Here is a 15,567-nt window from a genome sequence, read left to right as displayed (position 1 = left end):
GGCTCCGTGGGGACTAGGAAATCCAGGGATCCCAGGGGCCAAGCCAGGGGAAGGAAGGAAGAAGGAAAACGGGGAGGAAGGGTGACCCCACAGGGAAGGGGTGGGGAGAGCTCGAATCCCTCCCGCCCTGCCCTGGGCCCAGCCTCACTATGGTATCCCGGCTGTTGGCTGCAGTGCCCGTACACCGGCCAATGATCTTGTCGATGCATTTCTTGTGGATGGCAGCGTTGCATTCTTGAGGAGGCCCAGGCCCAGGAGGGGGACGGGAAGGCCCCGGAGGGGCAGAGTCTGTGAGCTGGCGCCCCCCGGCCCAGTCCTGCCTTCCACACAAAGTCCCCGTGCTCCCCGACCACCCACACCCTCACCACATGGAGCCCTTGGCCTAGAGCTTGATTTTTCTCTCCTCCGGTCAGTCCCTGTGGGAGGAGTCTGGGAAGGATGGGGCGGGGAGGACAGGTCGATCTGGGGGGGTCTCGGAGGTTAGGAAAGGCTCAAGGAGTCCCGGTGAGCAGGGAGGGGGGCATGGCAGTGAGAGAACTAGAGGCAGGGGAGCCCTCTTTGTGGCTCAGGACAGCAAACAGCTCTTAAGCTCTCTCACCGCCCCCCCCCGCCACACACACACACACACACACACACACACACACACACACACACACACACACACACACACACACACTGACAGGTGCACTCCAACACAAAGGCACTCAGGTACACGTACACAGCATGTATAATGACAAACCTTACATAGAATGCTTACCGGGCACCAGCCACACTTAAAATACAGCTTTACATATTTTATCCCATTTGATCTTCACAATGACTCTATTGTCCCTATTTTACAGATGAGGAAATTGAGGCACAGATAGGTTAAGTAACTTTGTCTAAGGTCCTACAGCTAGGAAGTGGTAGAGCTGGGATTCAGACCCAGGCAGGCTGGCTCCAGAGCCTGTGCTCACCACCACCAGTCCACACTGCCTCATGCATGCACTGACGGCCGTAGAGAAGGGTGTGCTCATACGTGTGTACCAGATGCACACAGCTCTCAACAGAAGCACACATGCAGCCAGGGATGTGCTGGCAAAGGTCTAACAGCCTCTCTGCAGGGAAAGAGCCCCGATGTGCAGCACTGGCAGATTCTGTGTACATACTCCACTGGGGCCTATTTCAGGCCGCCAACGTGATGTCACTGAACGGGAAGCGCTGGGAAGAGACACGCCGGCTCCAGCACCCACTGACGCAGCCGCCGTCCACACGCACACTACCACATGGAAAGCCTCACATGCACACACTCAAGCACAGGCTTCATCCAGACACACCGTCCCAACACAGGGACACAGGCTTCTCTGTGAAGGCACGCAGGCACGTGCGTGCACACACATGTGCATACAGACTGGGCTGTGGAGACACTTACGCCTGCACTTGTAGCCTTGCTTGTTGAGACCCCTGAAAGGCAAGTGCCCAGGCAGGGTGAGTGAGAGGAAGTACCGGGGATGGGGGCCCTCCCTCACCCACCCCACCCCAGCGGACACAGCCAGTCTCACCAAACAAAGTCTCTGCACACAGAGCAGAAAGTGGGCTGTCCAAAGAAGGTGGCGATAAACTCATGGTTCTTGATGTAGTGAATTTTGGCCTGTTTGATGGCTCCACGGCGGTTCATCGTTGGGAACTTGGCCCCGTCTTCACCCCGCATTGACTGCTTGCAATCTGGGGACCGGGTAGGAGTGAAGTCAGCCCCAGCCCACGGGAGGGGCCACACCCCTTCAGTCCCTCCCAGGGCAGTCCTGGACAGAGCGCCAACGGAGGCTGCTTCCCTAAACCTCCATTCTGGCTCCGGTCTCTGAACCTCCGTCCCCAGCCCAGGTAGGGAGGGGCTTACCTATGTCTTCCAGGAAATACTGCACAGACATCAACACCTTGGCCTGGGGTTGCAGGTCCAGCTGCAGGAGTGAGGGTGGGGGAGTCAATGAGGGCGGGCCTGGGCCAAGCCAGACTCAGAACCCGCCCCCATGGTTGGTCCCTGAAGGGCCAGGGAGTCCCAGCACCTAGCCAGACACCCGTTTGCCCAGAGTGGGCAGGGCCCCACCTGTGAGCCCCGCCCCCAGCCCTTACCCAGGAGTATTATTACATTTGGGGAAGTAAAAGGATCCAGCCCACACCCAGCTTGGCCACATGGCCCCGGGAACAGAGTGGGAAGGGAAACTCCCCACCCCCAACCCCGGCTGCCCGCTTCACAAGGATCTTAGAATGGAGGCACCACATCCCCCCACACGTGCAGACACACAGACACACGCATACTGACACAGCGTGCTGGTTCGTTTTCTCTCTCTCTCTCTCTCTCTCTCTCTCTATCTCTGTCGGGAGCTCTGTCTGTCCAGTCTCCTCACACAGACTGGCTCGTCCTAAGGGCAAGACCCTCAGCTCCCCCAGGGCCTGGTGACTGACAGTGTCCCTTGGGGTAGTGGACAGAGAGCACAACAGGAGCCTCTGCCTGATTCTTCAAGGGTGGGTGCAGCCCTGGGTCAACCTCTCTCGGCCCAGTTCCTTCACCCCTCACTGGAGGCTGAGTAGAGTCTCCATGGTCACAGGTCTTTCCTGGTGGGGACATCTCGGCTGCAGGAGCCCACATGTAACCGCAGGGGGCAGGGATGCCCTGCCAGCGCTGACATCTTGTGGCCACAAGGGACATATGGCCACGTGTGCTTGCAGAGTCCAGGTTTCAGCAGGTGAGTGGTGGGCCATGAGCCTTCTCCTCCCCGACCCCCCCTGCTGTGGAAGATCATAACTGGTGTTCCCCGATGCCTGCCTGGGTTTGGAATATCTGTGAAGATTCCAAAAAGAACTGGGAACAATGGGGTTCTCTGAGAAAGGGGACCTGGTGTTGGGGCTAGGACCCACCCTTTCATACAGCTTGATATGTTTTACTATGTGCACATCCTGCCTTTGCAAAATTAAAAGGGAAAAAAGCAGCTGTAATACCAAGGAGGGCTCTCTTTAGCACCGCCTATGTGCCAGGTTCTGCAGTAAGCCCTTTGCATCCAGTTGCTCATTTCATCAGAACTGACCCCACCGTAGGTCTTTTAGTAGTTTCTCCTTTTACAGATTCAGAAGCAGACTCAGAGAGGCGAAGGGTCTGATGAATCGCAGGACCAGGATTTGAACACAAGCTGTTGGCTACAGAGCTACCCCAGTGGCCGGAGCGGCCAGGTGCCCTCGGCCGTACCCGCTCACTTTGCCCACACACATGCGTGACTGTGGCTGTGCCCCTCACCCAGAACTCGGCCTTGCCATTGTTCTTCTTGCAGCGCTCGGCCAGCACCGACACACCCACTGTCACCTCGGACACTGGCTCCTCCGCGGCTCGCATCAGCACAATCTGGATGACGCGACCTTCATAGATGTGGGCATCAAACGAGGACTTCCACTCGGGGTACATGGTGGGCTTCTTCTGCACCAGCGTCTTCCCACGCTCTGCAACGGGCCAGGAAGGCAAGGTCAGGCTAGGGGACCTCTGTGCCTCAAATCTCGGGCCTTCCCACAGCCTTCCATCCTATGGCATCTGCCTGCTCTCTCCCCCAGGGCCCAAGTCTCCACTCCTCAGCCCTCATGACCATGCTCTGCTCGCCTCACCAGCCCCATCTCACTCACAATCCGCATGAGAGCACAGAAACGCCGGCAGTTTCCCCAGGGTGCCCTGCTAGGTTCCACCCCGGGCCTTTGCTCCTGCTGTCCCTTCTTCCTGTGACCCGCTTCCTCCAGCCCCTCTTAGATGTCACCTTCCCTTAGACATTTACTCAGTGACACTGCCACAGGCTCCCACATGCCAGCCATGGTGTTGGAGGCAAGGAACACGGTACCTGTCCTCCTAGAGTCCCAGTCCTGGGCAGAGACATGAATCAGTTCACCCCTCAAGTGAACATTAAATCACAGCTGTCATGAGACTGAAGAGGGCAAGGTCACTGGTTCTAGACCCGCCCATGCCCCAACCTAAGGGTCAGGGAAGGCTTCCTAGAGGAAGGGACAGCTCAGCTGAGACCTAAGGGATGAGCCAGGGGTTCACCAGGTGAGGGCAGAAGCAAGAAGGAATGGCGTGAGATGTTTGCTTCTTCCAGGATGACCTCCCTGACTGCAGCCTGGGATGATTCCTCATCTGGACTTCCCTATCACAGGATCACTGTCTGCCTCCTCCACCAGACTGTGAGCCCCATGAGGGCAGGGCCTGGTCAGCCCTGGAGCATGGCAGTGTTCTCAGTACCCAGCACAGGGCCTGGCACAGATGGACATGTGGAGCTCCTGGAGGGAGCCTGTTCTTGGGTGAAACAACCAGTAGCGGAGGAGCCAGAAGCCCTGAGCTCCACAGAAGGTTCCATGTAGCCAGTGCAGGTGGTTCTACAGGCAGTGAGTCGCCTCTGTTGTCCTGCATTGCAAGCTGAGCTGGGCAGGGAGACGAGGACAAGGAAGAGAAGGATCCCTCAGAGGCTCTAGGAGAACAAGGCACAGTCCCTTCCATTGCCTCCTCCTGGCCCTGGCTTCCCCGCCCCACCGGCTGCTGCCATTGCCTGCAGCACAGGTAGGGTCCAGCCTACAGCCCTACCTGTGCTGAGTGCCTCCTTCATCCTCACAGCACAGAAGGGCTGGCTTGCCTCATCTGCGGCCTGCAGGGAGCCCAGCTCGTAGGAGTTGAAGGAGATGCGCAGGAACGGTGCCATGTTGGGGCTTGCAGCAGGGCTGTGGAGACAGAAGGTGTGAGGCGGGCAGCAGGGACAGCCCTGGGAGTTGGTCAGGTATCCGCTCCCACCGAGGGCTCCCACAGCACTGAATTTGGCCCACATGGTGCTTAAAATGCACTAGTCCTAGTTGCCACCATTAAAATTGAGAAGTTTTATGTAAGACTAGATTGGTGGCCTCCCTGGTGAAATTGGAAGGTGCGACATCAGGCCTACTGGGCAATATCTGGCTGGCACTGCCCCCTTTGTTGGGCACCCCTGCCAGTTGACTCCAGTTCAGAGGCCCCCTTCCACTTCTCTCCAAATCCTATCTAGGCCCTGGAGGCGTGTGAGCCTGTGATTCCCATGTCATTCATTTGGGGAGTCAGTCATTCAATGCCTCCTTTAATACCCAATGGCTGTTACCTAGTATGTGCTGGCCATAGCACCTTGGTGCCAGCCAAGATGGGCAGGACAGCACCCCTTCCTCCCTGTACCCTGCCCCATGCAGCCCTCCTTGGTTTTCAAAGTTTGGTTTTTGCTCATAACTACCCAGGCAGACAAGCAGGGCCAAGACAAGTAGCAGGGCCAAGATGATCACCCCCACTTTTCAGATGGGAAACTGAAATCCTGAGGTTGAACCAGAACCCAAAGCTGGATTCTACTAATTAAGCACCCACTTTGTCTGGGATCAGGGTAGTGAAAGGTCCCACCCACATCAGCGTGCTTGACACTTCTGAACCTGAGCCCCTTGGGGTCAGGCGCTCTCGCCTACCTGGAAGTTTGTCCGCACTTTCAGACTAAGTTTTTCCAACGATAAAACTACTTTAATGTCGAATGTAACGCTGACTTTGCTTCTTACACCACACAGGTTGGCCCCACACGCCCCCATTCCTCACAGTTCCTCAAATCGAGGATCACGACGGGTGGCCCTGAAGGTCTTTCGGCTTGTCCTCGTGGAGGATGCTCAGCTGTGCAAGCCCACAGGTGTACACTCGTACACCTGCACAGACACTGGCTCTGGGCCTAGGCCCCACAGGAGGGAGCTCCACAGCTGAGGCTGCAGGAACGCACACTAACATTCATCCCCATATATATGTATTTGCTCCATCCTGAACATAAGCCGGCACGGAGGCAGACTGAGACACGCACCCTACCCACACATGGGCCTGTGTGCAAAGGCAACAGCCACCCTGGCCCTGGGACAACTCCCCCAGCTCCTCCACATGGCCGCAGAGTACCAGCCAGGCCTGCTGGCAGCTCCAAGCCCAGATGAGCTCACAGGAAACACTTGACCTCAGCCTACAGCCCAGCCCAATGGCCCAGCCAGTCCTCTGAAGCATGCAGCCAGAGAAGAGGGGAGGGACCATGCGGGGCAGACTCCACCATGTCCCCTGCCCGGGCCAGGCTCCTACTCAGAGGGAGCGAGAGTGGGTGTGTGAGCTCACGTCTGAGACCAGACAGGCCAGCCACAGTGACCCCTCAGCAGGCAGGCAGGGAGGGAAAGCCAGCTGTGGGCGGCTGCTGCTTCCTCCTGGGGCCGAAGCAGGCATGAGTGTGCAAGCTGGTGTTGGGGGGAGGGGGGCGGTATGTGTGGGTGTGACTGCACAGCCGTGGAGATGTGTGTGCCTGCGAGGACGTGCGAGTGGGTGGCAGGTAGTGTGCACTCAGCCAACGTTGAAGTGGAGAGCGAGCTGTGTGGGCCTGGCTGGGAGCGTGCGTAGGAGCCTGGGTGAGTGTCTCAAACTTCTAGGCAAAAGGACATCGTGCCCCTCCTGCCACCCTGTGTGGTCTGGGGGTCCAGAATGATCAGCAGGGCCCCTGCACAGCACACACTTGCCATGTGTCTGCATCTGCGTTCCAGGGCCTGACCCCCGGCAGACATGGCTCAGCCTCATGCTTCCCAATAGGATAACCTCGAGACCCAGGTGGGGCCGTGATGAACTTCCTGAGTGTCTCAGAGGATGAGGGGACAGGTGGGCAGGGACAAAGGAGGAGCAGTTGTGCTGCAGGGGGCTGGGCTCATATGGGAGAGGGGGTCAGGGCAGCCCTGGGTGGCAAAATGACGGTCAAGCTGCCTGGGTATAAGATCCTATCACCCACACTGCCTTGGCTGTGGGACTCTGGGGGTCACTTGGCCTGAATCTCAGTCATCCCCATCCTACAGATGAGGAACAGTCCCCTCGCTGCAGGGTTGTCACGATGATGAGAACTTGTATAGGACGAGAGCCAACACCAACCCCACAGCCTCAGGGCGGGGGCCTCTCACCACTACAACCCCTTCTTGCTAATAGCACCCCTCTTTCATCTGTGCACCTTCCTTCACCGCTTACAAAGTACACTCACATCCCCACCACATCCACTCCACACCACCCCCGGAGCCTGGGAAGACGGTCCTGATAACTGACTCTACCTCTCGGGGAAACCAAGTCTCCAGGAACAGAGCTGCTCATCCTGGAGTAGCAGGTGGGCCCAACACATACTGGCCAGCTCCTCCTCAGCCCTTCCCCCACCTCCCCTCGGGGCCCAGTCCAGGTGGCCCATGGGCTCTGGGTCACCCAGCAGGAGCCGTCCATGGACCACCCAGGGCTGTGAGGCAGAGACAGGATCATCAGCCTGCCCTCCAGCTCGGCAGCACACTCGGAGCAGTTGCTGTTCGCAGTCAGTTAGAAGCCACCAGAGGGAAAACCACAACCACAGCAGGCCCCAGTCCTGGCCCCAAACCTGCACAGCCAGGCGCAGCGCCATGAGAGAGAGGACCCACGGGCTGCCCTTGGGGCTACTTGGCACTAACCCTAGGGTTAGGTCACCTAGCCCCAACTACCTAGGACTAAACCTGGAGCACGGGCCCCGGCTAGGTTCTATCACCTCCTCCACCTCAACTGCACCGCCTGGACCCCCAGAGGAAGACAGGCACCACGAGCTGGCATCTTCTTCCACTGATGGCCATGTGACCCTGAAAGAGGTCTTGGGCCCCTGCACACCAGGACCCCCTGCACAGCAGAGCCAGAGTTGTCCACCTACCTTGCAGAGCATCTGAACACTGGTGGGAAGGCCGGGGGTAAAGTGACAGCACAAAAGCAAGGTGGGCCGACTATTTATAGCCCCCATGCAAATTGGCTCAGGCCCACAGGCCCCAAAGGAAGGCCACTGGCTCAACCTCATCCCCACTCTGCAGGGCCACGGAGGTGGCAGGGGTTGGACTCCACACAGGCCTCCATGGGGACCAGCTCCTTGGAGCCAGCTGAGGCCAGCCAGGCCTTTCCCAACTGCCTGTGGGCTTCGAGTCTCTACTTTCCTGCTTCTCTAGCCCACAGCAGAGGCAGCCCTGTGAAGCAGAGAGCTCCGGACTTGGGAGTCAAAGGGCCTGGGTGTGAATCAGTACCCTCACTTATAAGAAAGATCATCCTTCTCTGAGGCCAACATACACCAGACCAACCTTGTAATGACATTAGCTCACTTTATCCCTGTGCAGGTCCCGGAGGTGGATATTTTACTGATGAAGAAACAGGCTCAGAGAGGCTAAGTGACTTGCCCAAGATCACAGAGCCAGTAAGTGGTAGAAGGAGGATCTGAATCCAGGCCTGCCTGACGTTGCAGCCCACATTCTTCTGGTATGCCATGTCAGGAAGAGGAGATGAAGGGAAAGAGGGGGCAGAGGCAGAGATAGATAAATGTGCAGGGAGCAATACACACAAACACACCCATGAGGACAAAGTAAACAAGAAGAGGGGTGAGGGGACCAGGAGACAGGTCCCCTGTGCTTGACCACCCAACCCCCTCCAGGCTGGTCCTAGGTCTGACCTTGGGGACCCCCCGCTACTGTACAAAGAGGGTGGTACAGACCCCTGAACTCCTACTTTTTCTCCTGACCCAGCTGTTTGGGACAGACTCCAGTTCTTAAAACCTGGGGAAGGTCTGGCTGCATCCCAGCCCTAGGATATGAGGGTTTGCTGGCCCTGCTCCCCACCCTGCCCTAGACCAACAGCCCAGAGGTACAGAAAGGCAGGGCCGGGCCGGACCAGAACAGGCGGCCTGCTTCCGCCAGGGCAGCGGAAACCTTCTCCCAACCAGTCAGGGGCAGTGGGCAAGGCCGACCTCGAGGTGACCAGAGTGACTGTGCCAGTTGAAGCTCCTGGGGCGTGGAGGACAAGTATGCACATTACACATCCACGTGTGTGTGCGTGAGTGTGTTCCAGTAAAGGGGGCAGGTGGGGTGCATGGCCTGAGGGGCACTATCAGGAACAAAAACGCATTTTCTACAACAATCACATATAACTTGTTGGATAGCAATTTTTTTTTTTTTTTTGCGGTACGCGGGCCCCTCACTGTTGCGGCCTCTCCCATTGCGGAGCACAGGCTCCGGACGCGCAGGCTCAGAGGCCATGGCTCACGGCCCCAGCCGCTCCGCGGCATGTGGGATCTTCCCGGACCAGGGCACGAACCCGTGTCCCCTGCATGGGCAGGCCGACTCTCAACCACAGCGCCACCAGGGAAGCCCTAACAATTTTTTTAGAGGTAAAAAATAAAACCCATCGAGCCAAAAATATCTCCCAATAGATCAGCCTTCAGAAACTGACATGTCCAGCTCCTCTTTGTACAGAGCGCAGGGGAACTGAGGACCGGGTCCTGCAATGAGGGTCCCCTGGCCCCCAGATAGGGCCAGGCCACAGGGTGATGCCTGCTGGACAGAGGAGCAAAGCAGGGCCCGAGAAGAGAGGCCTTGGGCAGGCTCTTGGGGAGAGTGTGAGAATGTAGAGGGGGGCTCCCTCACAAAGTCTGCCTGGGGAACAAGAGGAGGCAGGCTGAGGTCAAGCAAAGCAGGGGTGAGTAGGACCAGCTGAGGCCCCTAGTGGGTCTAGGGTCTGGCTCCCTTGAACAGACCCCTGAGGAGAGGGGGATACACCCCTCCGATGCAACCCTCCCCACACACACCCGCCCAGCCTGGGGCAGCCCCTGCCACCTGCCCACGGAAGGCCACCACCCGCTGCCGGTCAAGGCTGGCGGTGGCGGCAAAGCAAAGTGGGGCAGTGTCGGCCTAGGCCCTCTAGGGACACAGACCCTGCCTGGGGGGAGCTCAAGGTCCGGCCCACATCAGTCTTGAGGGATGAACGGAAGAAGGAGGACACAGGAGGCCCAGGCAGTGGGAGGGAAGGAGAGTGAGAGGCAGTGTGATTGCAGGAGGGAGCAGGGCTGGCCCTGGCAGGGTTGCAACAGGGCAAGCGGGCTGGGCGTGGCAGAAGCTGCCGGGCAGGGCAGGCAGGCGGGTAGCAGCTCAGCTGGGAGACTGGCTTCCCCAGATGGCCTTTCCAGACAGAAGCAAGTTTAGGAGGCCACAGGGGTTTCACAACCCAGGAAATGGGCTCAGCAAGAAGAACAGGAGGTGGGGGAGGGGAAGGGCTAGCAAGACCCCTCCAAGGCCCTTCCCCCAGGGCCTGTGCCCCAGCCCCCATGTCCTGGGAGAGGGACCAGCCATGGTCTCAGGTCATGGCCAAGTCCCACAGCAGGGGATGCTCCCCACCCCTGCTCTCCCCCAGGACTAGCACCTTATCCCCCAGCCAGACTCCTTCTCAGCCCCTCCCTCGCCCCACACAGACCACCCACTGCCGTGGACTCTCCTCCCCTTGCCCAGTGACCTCCCCTACTACCTGTCACCACTCCCGGTCTCTCCCCAATCCATTCTTCTCACAGCTCAGAACCTCCTGGACTCCCACTGCCCTTGGAGAAGGCCCCAACCTCAGCCTGGCCCTGGCCTCCCCGCCACCTCAAATCTCACCCCTGGCTACTCTGTGAACACATGCCTCACTTTCCAGCTTTTGCACAGGCTGCTCCCTCAGCCAGAATGTCTCCCTGAATTCCTCCATATCCTTACAGATTGCTCTGAAGTCCAGCCCTTCCTTCCCCACTTGCCAGGAAGCCAGCTGCTCCTCTATCTCACGTGCCCCAGCAGGTCCCCTGTGCATGTGTCTGGGATCACACTCAGCAGAGGACCTGGGTGTCTGCCTGTAGCTCGGCCACACATCTGACCGTCCTGGGGACATTCAAAACCTCCACTGCCGGCTGACCCGGCCCACTGATGGGAATCAGAGGTGAGGCCTGGGCAGCACGACTGAACCGTTTGCAACTGTCCTTCCCTCAGAACCAGTGAAACACCTGGCTTTTCCCTCAGGAAAACCCATGCCTGTGGCGACAAGATTCTGCACATGATAGGGTGGGGACTGTAGGTCTTGAAGGCCTAGCCTGGTCCCAGGTGACCCCCAGCCAGCGGGCATCACAGTGACAAGACACACCAGGCCCATGGAACTCACAGCCTCACAGGGGACAGCCACGTAAGTGTGTAATTACAGAGAAGATGACTGCTGCTCAGGCAGTGAGAAGGCCTGGGGTAGAATGGGGGCCGGAGGGGCCTGTCAGCCGGGGCGGGGGCGGGGTGATTTGCCTTAGGAAGGGCTTCAATCTGAGAGATGCTCACGGTGCCATGAGCCCATCTGGCCAGAGGGTCTGGAAGGGTAACGGGGACAGGTCTTGGGACCCTGGCTGTCACTGGCTCACACTCACCCCTGCCCGTGTTGGGTGTAGGACCTGTGTGGGGCACAGTCCACAGCAGGCACAGGCCTGAGCCACTCAGCTGGCCCTAGGACTGGGGAAGCCCTGGGCTCAGCCAGAGGGAGGGCTCCAGGTACCCCTGAGGGGGGAACAAAAGTCCTTTCATGGCAAGACTGAGGACAAGGGGGCTCTGTGAGGAGCCAGGGTAGGGGGGATGTCAGGGCCTTTCCCAGAATAACCACACCTGTGTGCCCACACGGGCACACCCACCAAACCAAACACAGTTACACGTGGGGAGCCCTGACTGCAGTTGGACATACACACACAGTTGTAACCATAGGCACATCCACAATCCTATGACAACTCAGTAACGCACACACCGAGAAAGACACCCCTTCTCCCCGGCTCTCACATGCTGACAGACATCCAAGCCCACGCAGATCACACAGGACATTCATACCCTCACGCATTCACCAGCACAGAGAGATCTGTGTGCACACAGGGAGCCGCGAGCACACAGGCACACAGACACTCCAGGCTGGCAGAGATCAACTCACAAGCCTGGAAGAACCCACACGTGCCTGACTACGGTCTGCCACCGGAAAGTCCAAATGTAGCTTTTTCTCCTGCAGCCCGTGGGGCACAACAATTGGGGACAGGGGAGGGAAGGGCAGCAGGACATCAGGCAGGTTGGGCCTCCCCACTGAGGGAGGTGGAGAAAGTCCCTCCTGGCCTGGGGCAAAGTCCAAAGTGTACAAGGGAAGGAGTGGGCCGGTCAGGCTCATCGCTGGGTGGCCTCCCACTGCCTGAGGGGAAGTCAGTGGAGGTTGGGGACGAGGCTGGGGGCCACAGGTGCAGTCACAGGCCTGGTGCACAGGAGGAGGGGCGGGTGCACCTGTGCAGGTAGAGCAGCCATGCGGGCACCCCACAGAGCACCTCCACGGAGCTCCAGACTCACTGGGCAGAACCTGACAAAGAGAGGGCGGGTAATTCACCCAAAGCCACAAAGCAAACGGGGCAGACCCCAGGGTGGCGGAGAGGGACTCTCCGGTCCTAGCCCCAGAACTGTCTGGCCTCCCGCGGGACAGGGCACTGCTTGACAGAGGGCACGGCTCCTCCACCAGCCCCCACAGAGATGGGCCCGCAGTCCACTCCTCAGCCCCTCTCTGTGCACCTCCTTCTAGAGTCCCTGTGATTTTCCTGATTGTTGACAACAGCCTTTGTGTTTGAGAGACGGTGAGATGGCCATCTAAGGCTTTTGCCATCCATGCCCACAAGGTGAGCAGGGCCTAGATGATGCCTCCCCACTTTAGGGATCAGGAGAAAGCTGGAGAGAGGCAGGACCATGGTGTGCCATCTCACGGCGGGCAGTGAACACAGGAACTGGAGAGCAGGGGCTGGTTGTGGGCTGGACAGGTCTAGTTCAATGGGGTCTACCCTGGGTGCCCTGCGAGCTTGGCCAAGGCCCTCTGGCGTCATCTGTGAAAGGGATGATCTTGCCCTGCCCAGGAGGTGGTGCTGAGGGTAGGAGCTGTACCGTCATCCTTATCAGCGCTGTCATCCTCACGCTGGGCCCTCTCCCCACCTGCCCCACCGCCCATTTCCAGCTGTGGTCTGATAGCCACAGGGGCCTCCAAACTTCCTTGAATCAGTGGGTAAGCCACTGATCCAGCCACCCAGCCCTGCGGTGCCCTGCTCTGGTCTGTTGCTCTGGAAAGAGAACAAGCTGGGCAAAGACAGCTGAGTCCACTGGCAGACACCTGGCCAGCTACTGTCTCTCTCAGGACCTCAGTCTCCCTACGTTGACAACGGAGACCTCTCAGCTTCCTCCAGCTCTGAGGAACGACCCTACAGTTCTCCTCCTACCTCCTCCCAGCCCCAGCCCACAGCAAGCGGACACCTGCTCCAGCCTCAGGCCTTGGCGACTGGCTACTCCACTGTGCCTGTTTACCCAACACAGCCATAGACATAATCCAAAGCTTCTGGGGCTGTTGTGAAAACAGCAGCTCAGCCACCACAAGCCTGCCCTCCTGGGCACCCTGGCAGGGACCTTCAAGGGACAGCCACCCCAGCCCTGTACCCAGGGCCTCTCAAACTTCCCCACCAAAGGCCTGCTGAACCCTCTCCTCCCTAGTCCGGGCTTTACGTGCTACCTCTCGACTCTCAGGTTTCACTTTCAGCCCAGACCCTCCTGAACTCCAGGATCCCCAACCTCGCCAAGCTCTGGAGGTGCTCAAACACATCCAAATGAGGCCTACTGATGTTCTCCACGCAAGTGCCCCTGGTCTCCTAGCAGCGCCAGCACTCAGGCCAGATACCTGGCGGTCGTTTCCACCTTCCCCTTCTTCCCAGCACAGCAAGGCTATCACTTCTGCCTCCTGTCCATCCCAAAGTCCTCTCTTTTCTCCATCACCACCCCATCCAGACACCATCGCCTTCTGCAGGCCTGCACCAGCCTGATCACTACCCTCCATCCTCTCTTTTGGCCCCTATGGTCCCTCTGCCCCAGTGACTAGGCAGGTCTTTTAAGACAGTAAAGCAAGTCTTGTCACCCCCTGCTCAAGTCCCCAGTGTTTCCCATTTCCCTTCTGATGAGCCCAGACCCCTCTCCCCGGCCTCCTGGCCATACCCCGCCCTGCTCCTGGGCCCCAACCCCAGCGACCACTTCTGGTTCCCTAAACAGCCACGTTCCTTTCTGCTCAGGAGCCTCTGAGCTCGCTGTTCCATCTTCCTGCTCCTCCCAAAACGCACACTGGCTCTTTCTCATCATTCAGGTCCCAGATGGACACTCCCTGATCTGCCCATTTCACAGGTGAGGTGACTGAGGCTCAAAGTAGTCCAGTCCCTGGCTTGAGTACACAGCCAGTAAATATCAAGCAAGGATTTGAAGCCAGATCTGTCTGACGCCTGCAGAGGTCTTGCTCCTAAACCTTCGATGCCCTCGCTCACACTCCTAGCCGAGGCCCCTGCCCATCTCCAGCCCTCCAGGCTCCTGGCCCCCGCCTACCACACCGCCAGCATTACCATTCAACACCCAAGAACCCCAGCCCCTTGGCCCTGGATAGCAAAAGCCAAAGCTCAGCCCAACCCTCACTGGGCTGACCTTCTGTGTGTCCCTGGGACAGGCAGGTCCCTGCCACCAGCTGCTGCATGGCAAGGATGTATGTATGGATGTGTGTAAGGGGATTTCCAGCTCTCCCCACTCCTCCAGCCTCCATCAGCCCCACACGTCCGCCCCCTTCCCCAGTCCAAAGGCCAACTCCAAGGGTCCGAAGGGCAGGCAGGCTGGCGGGAGGGCTCACCAGCTACCCCCTCACCGCCAGCCTCAGCTTTTCCAAGCCTCATGTCCCACAAGGGACCAGGGCAGGGGAGAGGCTTTAGGGAGGCCAGAGGGGGCAGCAGGCAGCTGCGGCCTGCCTTTCCCTTCCCTGCATCTGTTTGTCAGAAGATCTATTTTTCTCCCTTTGAAAGGGAGTGAGGGGGAGAAGAGCTGAGTGGGCACAGCTGTTCCACCCTGGAGTTCTCCTCTGAGAACGCAGAACCTATTGAAAACAACAGAACTGTCCCCACCCTGCAGCATTGCCGCTGGAGGCAGAATCGAGACCCGGCTTCTCAGCCGCAGCCACTTGGCCCCTTGACACTGGGCCCATGCCCAGGCCATCAGATGATAATAATCCCATCATCAGTACCACCTGCTGTTCTTCGAACAGTTACCATGAACCGGGTGCTGAGTGCTTTATACAGCTAGTTTCTACTTCTTACACACGAACAGCGTGCCAGGCACGGTCCTGGCTACTTTGCATACATCATCTGTTGTTTCCAGCACAACCTGGTAAAGGTGGATGCTGTCATGGTCTCAGGTGTCAGAGGGGGACACTGAGGCACAGGGTGTCAAAGCCACTTGCCCAGGTCCGTTCATACAGCTGCTTAGAGCTGCCTAATCCCAGAGATGCAGCCCAGCTGATGTCACTCACACACAAGGGGCCATCCCTGCCTGAGCTAATGCTCTGAGCCTCCGCTTACAGCTTGGAGGAAAAGAGCAGCTGGGGTCATGGAGGCTGCAGGGGACTCCATGGCCTCTGCACCCCCAGCCCACTCCTTGAGTTTCTGTCCAGGCCTGGCCAGCCCTGGCCATGGAAAGCCTGGCCGGTTGACCTATTCCACTGGCCAGACACTGCTCCTCTCGGAGGCAAGACTGGGGTGGAGCAAGCCACAGATGGAGAGCTGGTCAGTCCCACTCTAAAACCACTTCCTGGGCAGCCCAGAGGAAGTGAGCCTCCGGAAACACCTCGGACGGTCTCTCCTTGGGCCCAGGCCT

At 58.7% G+C, this 15,567-nt stretch overlaps 1 protein-coding gene across 5 annotated transcripts in view; it reads right to left on the bottom strand.

Moving 5' to 3' along the window:
- PRKCD (protein kinase C delta) overlaps positions 1-15,567 on the bottom strand; it is a 65,886-nt gene that overhangs the window by 44,946 nt on the left and 5,373 nt on the right. For 2 of the 5 annotated variants that reach the window (XM_022572868.3, XM_022572864.3), the window contains exons 3-9: positions 4,592-4,725; positions 4,253-4,426; positions 3,269-3,468; positions 1,877-1,937; positions 1,542-1,704; positions 1,412-1,443; positions 149-234 (exon numbers count right to left, since the gene is read on the bottom strand). In XM_022572868.3, coding sequence (XP_022428576.3) covers positions 149-234; positions 1,412-1,443; positions 1,542-1,704; positions 1,877-1,937; positions 3,269-3,468; positions 4,253-4,426; positions 4,592-4,706 — 831 coding nt within the window. In that variant the 5' untranslated portion in view covers positions 4,707-4,725. Of the gene's footprint in view, positions 1-148; positions 235-1,411; positions 1,444-1,541; positions 1,705-1,876; positions 1,938-3,268; positions 3,469-4,252; positions 4,432-4,591; positions 4,726-15,567 lie in introns of those variants that run through there. The other 3 variants (XM_022572865.3, XM_022572867.3, XM_022572866.3) reach the window with 3 other exon arrangements.

Source organism: Delphinapterus leucas, chromosome 10, assembly GCF_059928025.1.
Source record: "Delphinapterus leucas isolate spDelLeu-1000000601 "Yukka" chromosome 10, BTC_Dleu_Yukka2, whole genome shotgun sequence".
In the NCBI taxonomy this organism is placed as follows: Eukaryota; Metazoa; Chordata; class Mammalia; order Artiodactyla; family Monodontidae; genus Delphinapterus; species Delphinapterus leucas.
The sequence above is the reverse complement of the archived record's forward strand: the minus strand, read 5'-3'. Positions and strand labels throughout refer to the sequence as shown.